This window comes from Siphateles boraxobius, unplaced genomic scaffold (assembly GCF_051911475.1).
Source record: "Siphateles boraxobius isolate OS27281-9 unplaced genomic scaffold, OSU_SipBor_1 86, whole genome shotgun sequence".
Taxonomy (NCBI): Eukaryota; Metazoa; Chordata; class Actinopteri; order Cypriniformes; family Leuciscidae; genus Siphateles; species Siphateles boraxobius.
In genome coordinates this window covers 6239932-6260106 of record NW_027509215.1, presented here as the reverse complement: position 1 = coordinate 6260106, position 20175 = coordinate 6239932, and the positions used below count along the sequence as shown (strand labels likewise).

Genomic DNA, 20175 nt, shown 5'->3' with positions numbered 1-20175 from the left:
AATGTTTAAAAAAACAAATTGCCTACTCTGCCTTTAATGCAATTAAATCATTTTAACCAGTGTATTTGGAGTCTGCTGCTGTGGATAAAATCTGCTCACTCTTGTGAATGTTGATTTTTCATTTTTAATGGTTATGATGAACTAAGCATTGTTTAAATTTGTCAACTGAAAAAAGACGTACCAAGAGAAATCTTTCATTACATGGCCCGAAAATTCAACCAATCTATGTAGTTTTGATTCCAGTGAACAAAGAAAAATTAAGATAGAATTTTTTTTTAAATGGCACAAAATTGTATTAAGTTTATTTTAACCAAATGACCTAGAGCACTTTAACAACGTGCACTTGTTTTTCTGCATATTTCGAAACTTCTCACAAAATGAAACAATTGTGACAATCATGAGAAACTTGTGACTCAAATTTTTAGTTACTGAGGCTTAATGTTTTACTGACTCCTACTGGTAAGATTTAGTAACTACAGTGGTACTCGACAAGTCAAGTCAATAGAATAAATGATCCAAAGATCACAGTACTTGGTAAGCTGTATTAAACTGTAGTATTCAAATTCTCATGTTTTACACACATTTTTAGAAAGTCCACAGATATAGGTTATTATTCCTGTGACCTATTTAGTTTATGCAACCCTGCTTTTTCAATATGATCAGATACATACTGTTAATAAATAAACATGTTAAACATAAGAAATAAACAATAAATAAATAAACCTAAGAAAGTATTTCAATACACACACACACACACACACACATATATATACTGTATATGATGAAATGCATAAAATTACAGTGTATGACATCATCCATCTTTAATGAAGCAAATAAACACCAAAAAAAACCTACTAAATCACAATTTCTCCAAGCTACATCCCTGATAAATATATATTAACATTTCAAGTAGGCAAATTATATGCAAATGCCATAATCACATGTGCTTAAAAAAACATGCTGTCAATCATCTGTCATACAGGAACTCTCTGAACGTCCATTGGTATTTGTTGTCTGTGTTTAACATTGATGCAATGCTTCTGTATAAAGTTACTCTTCAGATTCCGTCTTGTTGAAAATCTCAATGGTTTCTCCTTCCCTCAGTTTAAGGAACACTTGCTGGAGGAGCCATCTAGTGACAAAAGAGGTTAAGATTATTATATAATGTAACATATCTATTAGCATACACAAACCCATGAAGACAGTTAGGTTTCAGAAGAATGTTGGTACAGAAAACATGGTACCTGTTCATGAGAGTGTCTCTGGTGGACGTTGTGTAGAGATAACCTCCAGTCTTTGACCCGGTCACTGGGATCTTCAGCTGAAAATGATTTATACAGTGATGAATATGTAGAGTGAGTATTTCTCAGGCTGATGATGCTGCTGACCTGAGCGCTGCTGTGGTCCATGCGGTTGTGTCGGTCAGATAAATGGATGTTGTGGATCTTTAGAGGAGGAGCACCCAGACTGGCCATGGCTGTGGAATTATTGTTCAATTGTTCAATGGCCTGACGATAGTACTCTGCTTTTGCAAAATTTTCTGAAAGAAACAGGACACAATTGTTTACAAGATTATTAACAGATAACATAAGATGTAATTAACAATGACTTACTCTGCATGAGGTAATACATCATAGCGCAGCCGCCACCGGTCACTACAGTGATGAAGATGGTCATCTGCTGCAGGAGGCCGGTCGATCCACTCATCCTCACTTCAGCGGGAGGAAAACTATATAACACCAGTAATGACAAATGTTTAGCTTGATCATATAAATATAACAATGTCAATGAATTTATATCCTTCATGATCTTAAAAACCTTATCAGGGTTGTGCTTCAGTGCTTGAAATTAGTTTGAAACCATTACTATTTTTAATGTTTCTGAAAGAAGTCTCTTATGCTCTTCAAGACTGCATTTATTTGATCAAAAATACAGAAAAAACAGTTATATTGTGAAATATTATTACAATTTAAAATAATGGATTTCTATTTGAATATACTTTAAAATAGAATTTCTTTCTGTGAAGCAAAGCTGGATTTTCATCAGCCATTACTCCAGTTATTATCAATGTTGGAATCAGTTTTGCTGCTTAATATTTTTTATAACCTGTGATACTTGTTTCAGGATTCTTTGAGGAATAAAATGTAAAATAAGAATAACATTCATTTAAAATAGAAATCTTTTGTAACCATATACAATACCGTTTAAAAGTTTGGGGTCAGTCAATTTTTTTTTTATTGTTTCGGAAGGAAATTAATACTTATATTTTTAAGATTTTTATTTTGAATGAATGCTGTTCTTTTTAACTTTTTATCCATCAATGAATCCTGAAAAAAAGTATCACAGGTTCCAAAAACATATTAAGCAGCATAACTGTTTCCAATATTGATATAATAACTATATCAAATGATTATCAAATCAGTATATTAGAATGATTTCTGAAGGATCATGTGACTAAAGACTGGAGTAAAAATGCTGCAAATTCAGCTTTGATCACAGAAATAAATTATATTTGAAAAAATATGAAATAAATAATATAATTATAAATATATATACACACACACACACATACATAATATGAAATAACAAAGGACAATATGAGAACAAGTAGTGTCCAATAATAGTATATAACATATTGGACACTACTTATTCTTCCCTTTGTTATTTCATAGTTCCCTGGTTTTAGTACTATTCTAAATTGAGGAATATATATTTGGTATTTACCTGGTGCCTCAATGTCCTTGAAAGACAGTCCTAGCATGTGAAATTCTCTAAAAAGAAAGTCCAAAAAACGTTAAACAGTATGATTTAGTATTCTACAATAGTAAGTTACAGTGAAATGTATTCTACAAATCTGCCTTCGTCTTAAAGATTGATACTTTTATAAGATAGGGTTTATCTAAAAATGGTCTAAAAATGTCACTGAATTTCACAGAACTGAGACCTAATTTCGTCCATTCATACATCGACCTCAAGGGCTGTTCATAATAATAATAACTCACCGTCACATCAATTATTTTTATAAGACACTAAAAGCAGCGCGCTATGGACGCGGCCATGTTCGTTTTACTTTGAAAAACTTTATTCAAACATTGATGTAAATATTCTGATTAAACGCATAGTAAAGCTATTTATTATCATATAAATTTAAAAGTAAACGTGTCATTAAAGTTATTAACTCTTGATTTTTACGATGCTCTGTTTATTTATTATGTATTTGTCGACAACCGGAACACGTGCGGCTGGAGCGCGTGACGTCAGACGCACGCGCGGTTACGAAAAAAGAGTTATGAAAGTTCTTTCCTGAGTCAACCTAGAATGCAATTCATTTCTCTTATTTCACTGCGGACGCATTAGAGATTCACACCAAAGGCTCGTCGAGGACTTTCAGAGGTGAGGACATGTATATCTTGCTCTTGTACTTTATGCATATCGTAGAATTAAAATGATTCGTTGTGTAATCTCTCATTTGCGCGTTCTTGAGCGCGATGCAGATGTATTTTGTTAATGTGGCGCTTTTGGTGATTTAATTAACACGCGTTTTGAAGCATTTCAATGAACAGATTTCTTTCCTGTTTATCAATATACATTTTCTAGTATTTGAGAAAATATATGTACTGGCAGGCAGCATAATAGCCAAATTATTGTTGTCAGTAACGTTAGTTGTCAGTAGCTGCTGGTAACGTTTGCTGGTTATATATTATACACACCATGTCACATGACAAAAAAAAATATATATATATATGTGTGTATGTGTGTGTATATATATATATATATATAATTTTATTTATTTATTATGTCATTTGAAAATGAAAATAATAATATAAACATTTTCACTTCATTTAGTATCTAAGACTACGTGTATCGTTTGCCATTATAAATATAAATGAATGTCTTCAATGCTGCTGTCATTACCACCATTCCAAACACTTTAAATGTTAATTCCATTAATAATCACATAAAAGTGCAGATGTTAAGAAATACCCTCAAACATAAAGTAAAGCTTGTGATATTTATCATGAAATAGAAAGATAATTTTATTTTAATAGCATGCACTTTAATTAATAATTTATTCATTATTTACTGAGAAGGAAGGAGAGTGACCACACAAAAATAAAACACATTAAATTACTTTAGGCAAAAATGTTTTAAGTTCCAGGTAATAGGAAATGTCTCCCATTTTCCCCATATTAAATAAATGGGGAACTAATATAACCAAGACCTGTTTTTCCTTGCGCAATATTCAGAAAAGCACTGTAGTTATTCAAGTCGATTCTCAAGAAACTTGTTTTTTTGTAAAGGAAGTGTGACTAAACAAGCCGTTATCAGTCAAACACACATTTAGTCACACCAAAAACTTCATTTCAGCGAACATTCTTCTCAAACCAGTTTCTCAAAAAGGTTATGCTCTGCCATGTCTTTACAAGCTTGTTTTTATAGGATGACAAGATCAGTGTAGATGTGGATCGATCCACTCCATGATTGTGTGGTAGATTTCCCCTACGCCCCTGACTTAAGTTAACCTCTGACTTAAGTTAACCTCTAGCGCTTCTCCAGTCGAGTCGGATGACGTCTCGCTCCTAATGAACACTATCATTTGGGAATAAGATCTCCAGTGTCCCGCTGCACAGCAGTAACCAGACAGACTCCAGACACGGCCACTAGATACGCTTTTATCCCGGCCGGACGATCTCAGACCAATTTCAGAGAGAATCCCTCCAGCAAAAAGAATACAACAGTTAATATAGAATAAGTGCATTACAAAGGTGATCCGTTACATAATTTTTCTCTAATATGATTGGTTCTTCGTATGCGTAATTCTGTTACGGGGTAAAAGCACATTTGGATTCCTTGATGCTTCAGCTTATTGCTCAAAGTCATGAGGTAAAAATAATATATATCAATGTACATATAAATGTACAAAAGCATAAATGTTAATTCTGTAGGAAAAATGAATGTTAGTTATGATTAATTAAATTTCCTTTCAGACTTGTTTGAAACTTTTTCCATATATACTGCATTTGATTTGATTCTTCATCCTACAGAATTTAAACGAGGTTCAGAACAAACTCAGGTTTATTTCTTCACTTGTTGCACTGGTAGTTAATGCTGGTTTTCTGCTTCAGGAATCATGTTGGGATCAGTGGTTGTAGGTCTTGGCATCGCAGGATGTGTGAGAATGAGAGATTTAGTCGCTCCTCTCCCGTCCAGCGCTGCAGAGAAGCTCGGCATCCAAGGCTTTGTGTCCAGGTCAGTGTCTCATCCACACATTCAGACTGACTCTTGATTTGTTACACACATTAAAGCACTTACGTTGCAGGTTTTTTTGTGACCCCATATAACACAAGATAAGTTCTTTGTGGACTCAGGAGACATTTCATATCATATAGCAAATATTTACTGTGCTTTGCTTGGTGTGCAGTTTAGAAATCCATACGCCTTCATAAATAGACCATGGTGATGATGTCTGCACTTTAAACATGCATTCCTCTTATTGAAAGAGTCCTCTTTTTGAAAGAGCCATACTGATTCTTAATATATATATATACACTGTATATAATATAGACCAAAAGTTGAGAATCTTAAAAACTGGTAATTTACTTAAAAAGTGTTTAATGCTCACCATGGCAGTATTTGTTTAATAACAAACAATAATATTGTAAAGTAATAATTAGTGCATTAAATAAATGTGTTCTGTTTATAAAATAAATAGAAATAAAACATTTCTATTTTGAAATAGAAATCTTTTGTAACATTATAAAATTCTTTATTTCCACATTTAATCAATTTGATGTGTCCTTGCTGAATAAAAGTATTCATTTCTTATTGCTGTCTCTTTTAAAAAACTTTTTTTTTTATCTTTCTTACCCCAAATGTTTGAATGGTATACATTAATTTATTTTTACTTAACATAGAAATGAGGGATATATATATATATGCTATTTTGTTTTGTTGTTTGTGCAGGAGGCCTCTTGAAGATCAGCAGGGCGTGAAGCAGATCACTATGACGGAGGCGTTGAGCAGAGCTGACATCCACGCGGCGTTTATCTGCACCGAAAACACCGACCATGAAGAGAGCATCAGGTATCACACTGATAATCTCTTCTAACCCCTCTCACATGGCTGAAATGCTCATTCGTGATGTGCTCATCTCAGGCAGTTCCTGGAGGCGGGGAAGCACGTGTGTGTGGAGTATCCCATGACCCTCAGCTACACGTCTGCAGTGGATCTGTGGAACCTGGCTCAACAGAAGGGTGAGCTGCTGTCTAAGGATGCACGTCTTCTTGAGGAAATATTTGAAATGGTAGAACGTAGAGATGCACGATTAATCGTGAAAAGATCGCGATCTCTATTCACACACCCACAAGATCTTATTCCTTAATGACAATGATTCGGCTATGTCTATTAAGCCTTTGACAAGTACGATCACAGCGAACATTCAGATCTGGGTTCTGATCCAGAAAGAGCAGTTGTCATGTACAGGGATGAAACAGCTTCACAAACAAACTTTTTTTTTCACCACGCAGTATTCTTATTTCTGTGTTACAATAATTCAAATTATCACAGAAGTACAGGGATGAAAGTTTATAGTTTTGATAGAAACACTGATGTCTACGGTAGCGATCAATATCGAGTAAATCAACTTTTGAAAGTAACCTGCCGCTTCAAATAACGGTTTTGTATTAATTACATCGTTACACCAGTAGGTGGCGACAAGTGACTGTTAAAAAATGTATTTGTCATTGAATCATTCATTCAAGAGATTCGTTCAAAAGCTCTGAATCATCCAGCAATGAAACAAGTGAAGTATTTATGAGTGAGTCATTGAATCATTCATTCAAACCGATTAAAAAACAAAAATTAATTCAAATTAATTAAACATTTTAAGTTTAATGACAGCAAATTAAATTTTGTCAGAACCTCTTGTAAATTAAATATTTTGTTTAGTTGTCTGTTCAGACTCGTGGGAGAATCGTGATCTCTATTTGAAACGAAAAATGTGTGATTCTCAGTTTATCCAGAAACGTGCAGCTCTAGTAGAACGTCTGTCATTATAAAGCAGCTAAATAATATTTTTATACTTGTTTTAACTTCTATATGGTGTCTTCAGGCCTGGTGCTTCATGAAGAACATATTGAACTGCTTACTCCTGACTATAAACAACTGAAAAAAGACATATGTGGGAAAACACTGGAGAAAGGAACACTGCACTTCACAGGTATAACAGCACACAGTTCATCTTCTTCTGAAAGGTTTCCTCTCGGGTTTTGAGTGACAGTCATGTTTCTCCTCAGGTGGACCCCTCAAGCCGAATTTTGGGTTCCCGTCGTTCAGTGGCATTTCCAGACTGACCTGGTTGGTTGATCTTTTCGGGGAGCTCACGGTTACTGCTACATCTCTGGTGGAGGAGAAAGAGAACAAATACATGAAGATGACGGCCCACTTACTGACCCAACAACACAAGTGAGCACACGATCACCACAGAGCGCCGCCTTTGCTTCTTAATTATTTATTGATTTTTGATTTTTTTATTATTAAATTTATTCAATTTTTTTAATGCATAGCTGCCAAATAACGTGACCATAAACGACAACAATTTTAGGTTGAAATTTAAATGAATGTGCTGTAAATTCATGCAAAAGTTTGGGGTCGGTAAGAGTTTTTTTATTGTTGTTGAAATAAGTATGTTATGCTCACAAGGCTACACTTATTTAATGAAAAATAAGGTAAAAACAGTAAGATTGTGAAATATTATTACAATTTAAAATAGCTGGTTTATATTTGAATATTTTTTTAAATAAAATAAATTCCTGTGATCAAAGCTGAATTTTCAGCATCATTACTCAAGTGTATACTTATACTCAACGATTATTATTATCAGCGGTGATATTGCTTGATATTTTTGTGGAAAGTTTTCAGGATTCTTTGATGAACAGAAAGTTCAAACGAACAGCATTAATTTGAAATGTTTGTAGCATTGTAAATGTCTTTATCGTCACTTTTGATGCATCCTTGCTGAGTATACGTTCATTTCTTTAATGAAATGTATTGTTCCCAAACTTTTTAACAGTAGTGTCTACTTTTAGAATGTGAAACTGGTCAACTGGTCATATTTCTTCATTTTTCAATACCTTTTTGATTTTTTGCTATTCACTTAAATTGAGTGACTCATGAAAAAGTACATTTACTTTTCTATGTAGATTTGTACAGTTGTATGGGTGGTGCATATAAAACAGGTCAAAAAATTCATACAGCTTTGAGCTATTTGAATTTTTTGACCTGTTTTATAATCTGACATGCAAAAAACACAAGTATTTTGTGGCGCAGACCTCTCACTTGGATTGAAGAACGAGGCCCAGGCCTGGGCAGAGTCAAGCGCATCGAGCTCCACTTCCAGGACGGCATTATCAGCGAGCTGCCAGCCGGTCAGCGGGAGCCAGTGGGGCTGTTCATGCAGGATCTGGTGCTGTTCGCCCGCAAGCTGCAGGGGGACGTCTCTGCTGCCGAGCTCCAGGCGGAGAGGAGCCGGATCTTACACTGTCTGGAGCTGGCGGACCGCATGCAACAGCTCAGTGCAAGCGCTCAGGCCTGAGCCTGTCCTGAATGCATAGCCACTGGGGGATATTCACTCGGTATTCTCCCAGATGTTCCATATGGAACTGTGGGATATAGACTGTGGTATAAACAGACAACTGGAGTGTAGAATAATATAAAAAAACATTTATTTGGTAACACATTACTTAAAGCCTTTATATATAATGCATTATACAAAATATTTGAATGCATTAATTATGCCTTGTAATGCACCTTATAATGCATTATATGATTTCATGAATAATTGTAAAGACAGTTCTAGTACTTTATAATGCATATCTATTCATTAAACACACCTTTAGAAAGTAGAATGCATTAAAACAAGACAAACAACCAATTTTTGGATGTACCAATGAATCTGCAAATATTATAATGCAATTATTTATGAACAGATATGATGCCTTATAATGTGTACATATGAATAGCTTTATAATGCATTATACATAATAGCTTCAAGTAAAGTGTTACCGATTGTTTTTTCATGTGTTATTTCTAACAATGAGTTTATTAATCAGTTGCTGTTAAGCTCTAAAAAGAACACAAAAAAAGAACCCCCATAAAAGTAGTGACTTTGTTTGTCCTATTATTCACAACAAACAACTAAATTTAGTATAGTTTTTTTGTGTGTGTGTGTGTCCTTTTTGGACCTTTTTAGGTAAAAATGTTTTATTTTTATTTTTTTATCAGGATTGGGAAATTGCAGTGATTTAAAAAGTCTTTGATTTGGAAATTCAACTAATAGTTTTGTGTTTAACTAGTGGGCCGCATCAGAAAATGCAGTAACAGCACATTCCTTCACTGTATCATGCAACTCATTACTATAGTTATTGATTAACGTTACATGGCTAAATTGTTATTAAACAGGGTTACACATTATTATGTTAAGGTTATGTAGTTGCATTGTACTTACTCAAATAGGTACTGAGTAATATTAAATAGCTACATGTACTTACTATAGAGTTAAACTTAGGGTTAAGGTTTGTTTTAGGGTTAGTTACTTATAATTATGCATATTTTACTTTTATTACTATATGTAAGTACATGTAGTAATGTGTAACTGTGTCACCTTACAATAAAGTGTTACCTTTAACAGAAAGGGAAGATTCCTCTGGACTACTGTTTTTTTTAACATGTAAATCAATTAGTATTTAGTATGTGACTAATACAGTGAGTTGTGCTTTTGTGCAATGGATCTGCACAAAATTCAAATACAAATAAACCAGTGATTTCGGTCATTGTCTATACAGGCTGGTGCATTGCAAAACATGTATGTAATATTTCAGTTACTCTGTTGACATTTTGTTGTAGTTTGTTCTGTATGCATTCATACATGCTTTAGAGCAAAATCAAAGTTTTCTTTGAATTTTTTTTTTTTTTTAAATCTGATCATCCTTTCCTTTCTGTGTTCTTTGAGATCATGTGATGAGAACGCACTGAATGGAGCACATCATGGACTCTATTAAGGAAACATCAATGTAATGCACATATCAATGTCTGAGAAGCATACCGCCACAAAGAGGAATGTTCAATGTTGTTTCTAACTTAAATATATTGTTTATGTTGGTTTTAATGTGTACTTATGTGTTATTCAGTTAAATAAAAAAATGGTGCCTGCTTTATGGAATTTTTTTTTCTGCAGCTGAATCCACACATGAACTTGACATAACTTGAAAACACTTATTTTTTAACCTTTTTTGCATTATGAGTTTTTAAGCATGTCCATCCAAATTTTGTGGCTGTAATAAAATACAATCATCCTGACACGTCTTAAATTCAAAGTCAATTAACATTTGTTTGTAAAGTGCTTTTCACAATATATGGTTTCAAAAATCCGGTAAAATGGTATGTTTGTTTTGTATTTGTTATCTTGTTATTCTTTCATTGTTTTACGCAATTATTATGGGTGCAAATACTTAACTGTGTGGAGCAAAACAAGTCTTCGTTTCTTAATGCAAAATATTTTTTCTGTTAACGCTTTACTATAAAGGTTGATTTATTGACTTGATTTATAACTAATTTAAGTATTAGGTATCATGGACTAAACAGTGAACAATAATGTTGAGTATATTAACATCAGTTAATGTAAAAATTCATATCAAATGCATTAATTACAAGATCCTGGATTCCTTCCTCAAAAGTGAATTAAACATTTAGAAATATTTATTAATCATGTTCAGACACCAAGAGTGAAAAAACTGTTTCAACTTTTATTCAAAGAAAAGTCAGTCCTAATGTAGCAGCTGACAGGGCAGGGCCATATTTCCCAGAAGCTGTGGTAAGATGATGCAAACACTGTCATGTGCTCCGATCCACACAAATGAACAAACACATTCAGATGAGACATTCTTTTGCAGTAAATGGCATCTACTTTATGAATTAAAAACAGGAACTGTTTTTCGTTTGTTTGTTTATTTGATTGACTGCATTACTCAAACAGTTTCGAGATCCTTATTAGACTTCCTCATGGACTTTCAGTTTCTGATTGCAAAATGTAGTTGATACGGAAAAAAAAAAACGCTTCACATAAATTACAAAAACATATTAAACCTAGAAAATAGAAGTTGTACTTTATTTGTGGGAAAAGCAATGGGGACAATTGAGCTTCAAAGAGCAGCTGATTTCAATCCTGGTCTTGTTGAAAAGTGTCTGGAATGTTTGAGAATGGAAGTACTCGTGTGCATCATCATCATCATCATCCTCATGCTGGACGAGACACGCCGCTAAACAGAACGGTAATAAATATACAACAAAAAAAAGAAAAAGAAAGAAAGGCAGAAAAATGACAAAGTCCTTGATTACAGCACGTCGCAACAATGTCATTCTGCGGTCGATCTTTAGTCTTTAACCTTCAGCTGTCGGTCAGATCTTTCTGCTGGCTGTCACTTCAGCCAGTGCAAAGAGAATGAGAAGAAAAGAACAATCCTCCTGGGTGACTAGCAGACCTGAGAAGAGCAGGGCATTCTGGGAAGCTTCTTCTGGAAGTCAAAGCGATGCGGGCTGAAGCTGGTCGGAGGGACTCACGTGGATTTCTGTTTATAATGAATGGTCAGGTCTCCACCGCTCTTCCAGATAAAATGCTTAACAGTCCTGAGGTCCATGTTTGGATCCAAAACCTACGAAAGACAGCAAACATTTAACAACAGTCTACAAAAAGCATTTCACATTTTTTTACCATTTAAGGCCGGTCACACAACGAACTATAACTATATTAGCATTCACACCAATGCTCTTTTATTATAAGCATACACTGCAGTTTTGTTGTCTACCGCTTCTTTAAAGCAGGGCGGATTCTGATTGGCTGTCCATGTTTTTGTTGTTTATCAGTTAAAAAAGTAATTGCTTTGAAAGTGTTTACGATGATATTGTTTCTGAGTGTCTTTATCATTATAGTCGTGGTGTGAACTTAGCTATTCTTTTAAATTTAGAATGATTTTTAAAACTATATCTTTATCATTATGGTTATCATCCTTGGTGTGAATGTGCCTTTAGGAACACAACGTGAACGATACATTCTTGCCTGAAATTTCAATCAAATTCAGTGCAGTCGAGCATTAATGGAATATAAGAATGAAACTAATGTTAAAGCAGGGGATAGTAACCAAAACTGTGGGGTAGTGAATGATTTACTTAAGTTTTAATATCTGTTACTGGCTTTTCACACTGTTTAACTGGGGTTATGGCCACTTTTACACCTGGGTTAATCAATGTTTCACACTTGAAATATTGTTAGGAAGGGTTATTGATGACACAAAAGCAGTGCTACTGGTTCATGTGTGAATGTAACACCCAGTTGTTTAGCAAACAACAACCAATCAAAATTAAATAACGGTCACCTCACTTAAATTTGTTCCAGCATCTGGGAAAAATGAAATGTGTAAGAGCGAATAATGAGTACATTGGAGGAATGAGAGTGTTTTGTTGTCTGGAGGCAGTAAAGAAGGTGATAGCGGGTCGAACCTGATCTAAACACATGAGCTCAATCTTCTCTTCAGCTATCACTGCCACGTCTTCCTCTTTCTCCAGCTCTCCCGGCTTGTCATTGGCTGAGGAGCTGGTGGTCTGTGACTCCGTGTCAAGGTTGATGATCTTCTCATAGACGTGTTCCATCACTTTCCGCACCTGCAGCATGTCACTCGCAGACAGACGGTCCCTGAAAACAACAGGCTGTGATGAACAATCTCCAAAATATTGTTGCAAATATCTCAAATAGTATCACTTTCATGATTCAAAAGTATTTATCTTACGAGATGTCTAAAACATTCAATTAGGCTAAGCATAATGATTATTAATTATTATTTTTCCATTTTGTCACTTATTGTCAACATACTTTTTGAGTGTTTTGGCCCCAGATGATGAATGAGGTTGGAGGTAGAACGGGATCTTGTTGAATTTTGGCATGTTTTTCTGAAGCAGGCAAGAAAGCAGTTAATATATTATATAACATTATTCATATGATGGATACATAATGGGATGATTGTGGGATTTTAAAAACTCACATCTACAGTGATGTCAATAACCCATTGAGGTACAGTTTCATTCAGTAACATAGACTCTGTCTCTCCCCCAGAATCACGGCATAATAACCTGGAATTGGAAGGAAATATGGCTTATAATGAAGACAAGATCCAGAAAGGATGGTGAGTTAATGTCTTCATCATTCTGACCTAAACAACGTTCTTCCGCCTGCTTCACCAAAGATGACAGGAGTGTGTGGGGGAACCTGGAAGTAGCCGTTGCCCTTTTGAATTCGGCTCTCCTGATCACCATTTACTGCAGACAAACAGAAAATAATGAAGTCAGAAACCAAGTGCATATTTACATGTTGCAGAATATCAGATGTTTTATAACTATGCAATCTGAATTCCAGAAATTAGTTTAGAACTAAGTTTTGCATTAACACAAAAATAATTGCATGCATCCTTTGCAGATAAGGCTCTCTATGCATTGCAAAATAATTTTCATCCAAGATGGCAGATAAGAGTCTAAAAAGTATTACTAGAAAATAAATCCTCTTATATAATAAAAATCTTATTTAAATACCTTTAAAAAATTTTTTTTTACAAAAGCACCTACCATGGTTGACTTCATTTTCCTCTTCTTCCATTGGGTTTATGTGAGTTCTGGGCCAGAATTCCAACAGGGCCTGCAGGAGCAGCCCACCAAGATTCACTGGAACATATGAAGAAACACAAAGAACAGTTATGTTATATAATTCCCACTGTTGAGTCAATGTTGTAAAACAAACAAACATAGAATTCTAAAATCCTGTTATTTATCTGTATAATTGTCTTGTTTTTCAAAACAATATTCTAAAAGGATTTTATAGAGTTGCTAAATTAAAAGCATTTCTAAATTTTTTTTTTTAATTTCAGTATTATTTTTGACCACAAGGTGGCACTCTCAAAACATTTTGAGTACCTTAACATGGTGGCAATGTCAATTAAAGAATTCCGCAATTATACACCAATGCCTAAATGGCCGACATCCAAAATGGCCGATATAAGAAAATTGGGTATTGATCAACTTAGCATGCTGTACTGAATCTAAAGAGACTCGTTTTGTGATTTTTGGCCAAACGTTCAGAAGTTATAAGCAAAAATAGCGGGTCAAAAGTTATTAGCATAAACGTGAGTGCAAATTTGGATAGTTGGTGGCGCTAGAGGTGTTTGAGTTAGAGACTCCAAATTAGCTATGGTAACAGCTCAGACTCTGCTTTATCTGTGTACCAAATTTTATAACTTTCCCATAAGCGGTTCTATGGGCAGCCATAGACTCAAGAGCAGAAGAAGAACGCTAACGATTACAATAGGTGCCTGCCTACCTTAGGTGCTTGGCCATTAATAGTAATAAAAAAATAATAATCAATTTTTCAGTTATTAAAAAATGCATCGTCAGCAAACTAAGAGTCTAGTATGGAAGCTTGTTTTTGCCATGGATTCAAAAATAAAAAAGGTAATTGCAACTTTTTTTCTCACAATTCAGACTTTTTTCCCCGCAATTTCAAGTTTGTATCTCATAATTCAGAGAATTTTTTTTAGTTATAAACTCGCAATTTTGAGAAAAGGTCAAAATGACTGACTTTTTTTCTCGCAATTGCGAATTTATATAGAGTTGGGAGGAAAAAGTCACGATTACCTTTTTAATTTTTTTTTGAATCCACGGTGGAAACAAGTTTCCATAGTTTAGCCCCTATCAAGACGGGAATTTTTGCAGCATATGCATTTTCAACACTATGGACTAAGACAACTTTACACTTCGGGTCAGAGCCGTCTGGGCTTGTAAAACCAGCGTCTTTAGCTGCTACCCACGCCGCAAACGAATCACTTTCATCCAGCGTGATAGTCAGCATCTGAAAAACAGCAAAAACATACTCAACACTCATTAACATACATCTTCACTCATATTTTAATAGAAAAACATGGTGCTAATGCAAAAGGCATTGCCTCTAATACTCACCCCTGTTTTGAGATCTACAGAAAACCAGTTCGGCACATAGACCATCTTGAACCTCTTTTTGATTTCCTCATCAAAGTCCACTTTACCCAGGTCTTCCCCCTTACATGCCTATAAAAACACAGAGCAGGATTACATGGCCAAAAGATGCCACAAAAGCTTCTCATGATCTGCAATTACCTTAAGGACATCCCAGAATGCCACACTGTTATTGCTGTCTTTAGTGAGTATGTGCCTCTTGTCATTGAGAATATGACACTGAACGATGCTGGTGCCACCTGAAATTAAATTAAACTTGGTTCAATACAAGTTTCAATCAATTATAGGTTAAAAAACAGTAGATGTTTTATCCAAAGCAAATGACAGTACACTTGATACATGTTCCTTATACGAGGTTTGGTGTCTTTCACAAACAGCAACCTTGCTGGTTTAAGCTTTAACCATTGAACAACACCACTCTGTCAGACGCTTGTTCTAGCTAACACTGATGGTCTTTCACCTTTGATGACCTGCTCTGGCTGTGTACACAGTGGAGTCAGTGGGGCACTACAGTCGTTGTCGTAGTCTCCAGACGTCCTGAAGTTATGCATGCCCTTTAGAGACTGATCATGACAAAGAAAGAAACAAATACTCATGAGCTGATTGAATGATGCAATTCAACACATTTAAATTGGATTGCAATGAATAAATTGGCATTAGCTTATGCTTAGGCATAAGCTAATGTCTAATTATACAGGATTTCTGAAGGTAAATTTAAGACTTTTCAAAGATCTTTTTAAGACCAAGTAAAGAAAATTTAATGAATAAACTGAAGTGAAGCAATATGTCAATATGCTAGCTAAATGTAAATATCTAGGGAAGAAAACAATGAGATTAGTGACACTTTAGAGTTTTAAAATACATTCACTTAAAAAAAAAAGGGTTAGGGGTAGCTTAAAGTTTTTCCTTAGTATTTTTGTCTTTTTTTCCAGTGCAAATGTCAAAATACATTAAATGCATAAAGATGCATTTACTGGAGATTCCATACAATATGAAGTCTTGTTTTTTGTGAAAATGATAAATTAAGTGAGTTCATGATTAAAACGAGAAAAAATATCTGCCAGTGGGGTCAGAAATTCAAAGGGAAATTATCATTCACCATTGACAGATATTTGTTCTTTTTTTAAGCTTGTTTTCAAGACTTTTTAAAAATTTTCAAGTTCATGCATCTTGATTTAAAGCTGCTAAGATATCTGTATTTGAAAACAAAAATACTAAGAAAGATATTTTTGCAGTGCATGTCAGATTTAATGCCATGACTTTATGATTTGAAGACTTTCAGCTCTGACCTTTTAAGGCCTTAATTTGTGTAAATATGAATTAAGATTTTTAAAGACCTTTTTAAGACCCGCAGATTATATCACGTATATTTAAAGTGACAATTCAACCTGAAATATAAATTCTGTCATCATCGCTCACATATGCAAGAACTTTCATGCAAATAAGTGCTCAAGGAAGAAATGAGTTTTCAGTTGATTCTTGAATATTGTCAGGAATTCGGCTGTCTAGCTAAGGTTAGGATAGGTGTTCACTGAGAAAAAATTAATTTAGTCGCTCAATTCATGTTGAGGCTGAATAATGACAGAATTTTATAAACTTTTGCTTTAAGAAAAGAACCCTCTTTAGTATGGTTATGTAACTCACCCATTTGTTCACAAGTGATTTAGTTGTGGACACCCAAATGGCTTGAGGAGGGTCGGCTGATTTGTCCAATTCCATCTGCACAGAGCATCAGATAAACTGTAAGAGTAGCATTTAATTTCTTTATTTTCAAGCACTATGCATCTTAAGCTCGCTCTCACCTTTAGGACAGGAGCTTTCTCTTCACATATGAGCACACGTATGTCAGGGTTTCGCAGGTCTGTGCAGTAGATCTTCCGGTCACGTCCTCCGGAGTAAATGTGTGTGAAGGCCTCGTTCGCCTGCAGGGACCACACGCCCTCATCGTGGACCCGGTATGTGGCGATACATCTCTGCTGGCCAAGGGACCACAAGCGTATCGTACCGTCAGAGCTACCGGAGAGACACTAGACAGAGAAACACAGCAGGCGGATGACATTATCAGAGTCAGTGAATGGTTTTGTTCAGTTTTTGGTAGTCTGAATAGCAAAAACATTTATTTGAATATTTTAAAAGTGTGCAATATTGTCTGGAATTGTGTCAAAGTCCTACCTGGGTGCCGTCTCTGTTTAGTAATAATGATTTGACGTTGTCACTGTGGCCTTTCAGCTTCATTAGCTTTGCACATGTTCGTGGATCCCAGAGCCTCAAGACCTGCCATAACAAAAAATGTTTTTTTGCAAGTAAAACCTTTTTATTTGAACCTGCCTGCAGTCACATGAATGAACATTTTCCTTCCTTCAAATGTGAAAGTAAAACATTGTACGACTAACCTTTTCTGTAGATCCTGAGATGATCACAGTTCCTGCCTGATTCATGGCCAGACTGTAGATGGAGTCCTTGTTTCCACTCAGTGAGGAAGCTGTAACAGAAAATATCAACACATTTGTGCACTCTCTTCAGAGCAAAAGGGTTTTCACATTCATCTGCTCGACTCCTACTCAGTGAATAAGAAGGAAGACTGTGTCAAGAAAGAGTTATGATAAAGAAGGTTTTCTCACTTGTGACTGTATTATTAGAGGCAGTCAGAGCCGTCAGCGTGTTCACGTCCCACAGGAAGATCTGCCTGTCCAGCCCGGCTGATGCCACCAGCTCCTTGTCTTTCGCATATGCTAAAGCTTTGACGTAGTCCTGAAGTATGAATCACAATCATCATCAACACAGTCATAAGTCTCATATATACCTCTCTTCCCAGTTTGTTAGTAACACTCTGTTTAGTTCCTGTCTCAATGAAGCCCCTTCTACTGAAGAGCGCAATGTGCTCTGATTGGTCGGCTGGAACACACTACTAATGCAACTCAACCAGGCCTCGCCCCTTTTTCACTTATGCCTTTGGTGGGAATTATTTAAATGAAGAATATTCTGACGTGTTTGTTCCCGGAGGAAAACTCAAGACTACAATGGATGTTTCAGGGAGTTCAGAAACAGGGACACTGATATCGAGAATAACTCCCTATGGAGTGCCTTTGTGCTTTGTAACTTTGCAGAACTTTTTCATGCGCATTACAGCAACAATACACAAAGTTGAAAATGTAACAAAGCATAATAGGTCCGCCTTAAAAATTAAAACAACAATTTAGGTCTACAAAATATGAAACATACCTTATGCGTCCGTAACGTGGACATGCAGAATCCCTTGTGTGCATTCCAGACTTTCACAGTAGTGTCCGAGGAGGCTGATATCACTACAACACAGAACAATTCACTGAAACCGTCTAATAATTAGAATATAATTTAGGAGATCTGAGCATCTGAGCAGTTTCCTGTAAAAATCTTCTGAAGTGCTTAAACGTACATGTTTTTCCGTTACAACAGAGAATGATGTCATTGACCCAGTCAGTGTGATGCTCCATCGAAGCGATGTAAGGATCCTGCTGTAATAGTAAACAGCTGTCAGTACAGTAGCACATAAAGCTGGAAATATCATAAAGATTTAATCATAAAGAGATAGAGCGGGGAAAAAATTATGATTTTGATGGTGAAAATGGAAGACATGGTCACATAGTAGCAAAACAAGGGACCAAGTGCATCAATATTCATAAATCATGAGCATGCTGGTTGTACTTTGTGTTGATTGACACTCCATATCCTGACGATGGAATCTCGGCCGGCTGTGAAGAGTCTGTTGAGAGCAGGATCCAGTTGAAGAGCGTTCACACCGTTACGATTGTACTTCTCCACCTCATCTCGAATCACATAGGAAACCTGTAAACTCATCATTAACAAAAAAAAATGTTTATTAGAAAATTAGAGATTACCTACAGTCTACTAAACTGCCTATCAACTAAAGTTATGGGGAAATGATTACAAAGAGAGTCTGGAACCAGATGTCTTGTAAATCAGTCATTAAGAGATTAGCATTAGATTTTAAGGCTACATAAAATCTGTATGCAAAAACATGTCTTTATCTAAAGAATTTAATTATTAAGCAGACAGCTGTATACAAATACATTAAATTACAATATCACATATATGTAGCGTGCAGTGGCCCAAAAACGTATTTAAACACACCAAAAAATTAATTTATGCCAGTGCGTTAGATATCATCACTGTACTATGGTAACACCACAGTCATTTTTGAAAGGGCGGAAATGTTTCGGTTTGTAAATACTGTGGACACTACATTGGGCGACACTTTCCTGAAACACGTAAACGTACTAAGAATTCGGTAGTAAATAGTTTTAAAGTTCCGAAATATTATGTGTAAATGATCACCTGGACTTTCCTCCGTCCAGCAGCGTTCTGTCTGTGATGAGTCGCCATCTTGCATGTTGACAATCAGAGAATGCGTCACTTCCGGGGGACAGAGGAAGAGGTTCTGTTTGTTGGGCCTGTCGAAATCTGTCACTAGAGGCCGCAGTTGAGTACATTTGCGCACGAGCAGATTTACGTAAATTAATTGTTCCCTGGTAGTTGGTAATTTGCAAGAATTTGACATCATAGATTTTAGACCCTTAGATCCTAAATGTAAAATAGTTGATGATATTAAATTGCACAAAACATAACAGAAGTTTAAATGTATATTTAAATACTACTATATTATGTAAAAAAACAGGATGTGTAGAATGATCTGGGCTGCACATTTTGGAAGTCTCGCAATCAAACAAACTTGATTCAACTCATTGTGAACAAGACCTAACTTGATGTCAAGCATGAATAATAACACATTTTGAAAGACTTTCTATCAAATGATACCCTGAAATTGGTCCTACCTTGCTTTTTCTTTTAAATAAGCCTTATTTTGTTAAGGCTTTTAACTTAACCCTATACTTTCTTGGATAACATTTTCTGGTGTTTTTTTCTGGTTTGATATTAATATTAGAAAACAGTGTGATTCCTGTGAATGAATGTGTGACTGCTTTAAGAGCAGCTGACATGTGAGTTCATCATATGCAGAATGCACATAGAGCAGACATTTGCCCCATGTTGATATTAAAATGTGGATAAGTATGTTTTAAACTTAAGATA

General features: G+C 35.3%; 3 protein-coding genes across 7 annotated transcripts; 1 reads left to right on the top strand and 2 right to left on the bottom strand.

Annotated features, from left to right (window-relative positions):
- Positions 1-804: 804 nt before the first annotated feature.
- On the bottom strand, positions 805-3259 carry coa1 (cytochrome C oxidase assembly factor 1). 4 transcript variants are annotated; one of them, XM_077222331.1, is made up of 6 exons: positions 3003-3259; positions 2725-2771; positions 1614-1729; positions 1389-1540; positions 1245-1321; positions 805-1132 (listed from the first exon to the last, which is right to left on the bottom strand). In XM_077222331.1, exons 3-6 carry the CDS (start codon positions 1705-1707, stop codon positions 1051-1053), a joined length of 405 nt encoding a protein of 134 aa, XP_077078446.1. In that variant the 5' UTR covers positions 1708-1729; positions 2725-2771; positions 3003-3259; the 3' UTR covers positions 805-1050. The 4 variants fall into 4 exon arrangements, with proteins under 4 accessions (XP_077078446.1, XP_077078444.1, XP_077078443.1 ...); XM_077222329.1 differs by having other exon boundaries at positions 1245-1540; positions 3003-3249; XM_077222330.1 differs by lacking the exon at positions 3003-3259 and having other exon boundaries at positions 917-1132; positions 1614-1731; positions 2725-2772.
- Positions 3241-10212, top strand: blvra (biliverdin reductase A). The gene is made up of 7 exons (XM_077222327.1): positions 3241-3393; positions 5127-5250; positions 5965-6084; positions 6157-6254; positions 7112-7219; positions 7296-7464; positions 8329-10212. Exons 2-7 carry the CDS (start codon positions 5132-5134, stop codon positions 8591-8593), a joined length of 879 nt encoding a protein of 292 aa, XP_077078442.1. The 5' UTR covers positions 3241-3393; positions 5127-5131; the 3' UTR covers positions 8594-10212.
- A 570-nt stretch (positions 10213-10782) lies between these two features.
- wdr48b (WD repeat domain 48b) lies at positions 10783-19578 on the bottom strand. 2 transcript variants are annotated; one of them, XM_077222318.1, is made up of 19 exons: positions 19423-19578; positions 18772-18912; positions 18503-18581; positions 18310-18392; positions 17709-17838; positions 17481-17569; positions 17260-17361; positions 16890-17114; positions 16732-16806; positions 15548-15650; positions 15229-15326; positions 15052-15159; positions 14848-14944; positions 13669-13764; positions 13260-13365; positions 13092-13179; positions 12923-12999; positions 12553-12745; positions 10783-11708 (listed from the first exon to the last, which is right to left on the bottom strand). In XM_077222318.1, the coding sequence occupies exons 1-19, from the start codon at positions 19468-19470 to the stop codon at positions 11613-11615; spliced, it is 2034 nt and encodes a 677-aa protein (XP_077078433.1). In that variant the 5' UTR covers positions 19471-19578; the 3' UTR covers positions 10783-11612. The 2 variants fall into 2 exon arrangements, with proteins under 2 accessions (XP_077078433.1, XP_077078434.1); XM_077222319.1 differs by lacking the exons at positions 16890-17114; positions 17260-17361 and having other exon boundaries at positions 19423-19577.
- Positions 19579-20175: the final 597 nt, after the last annotated feature.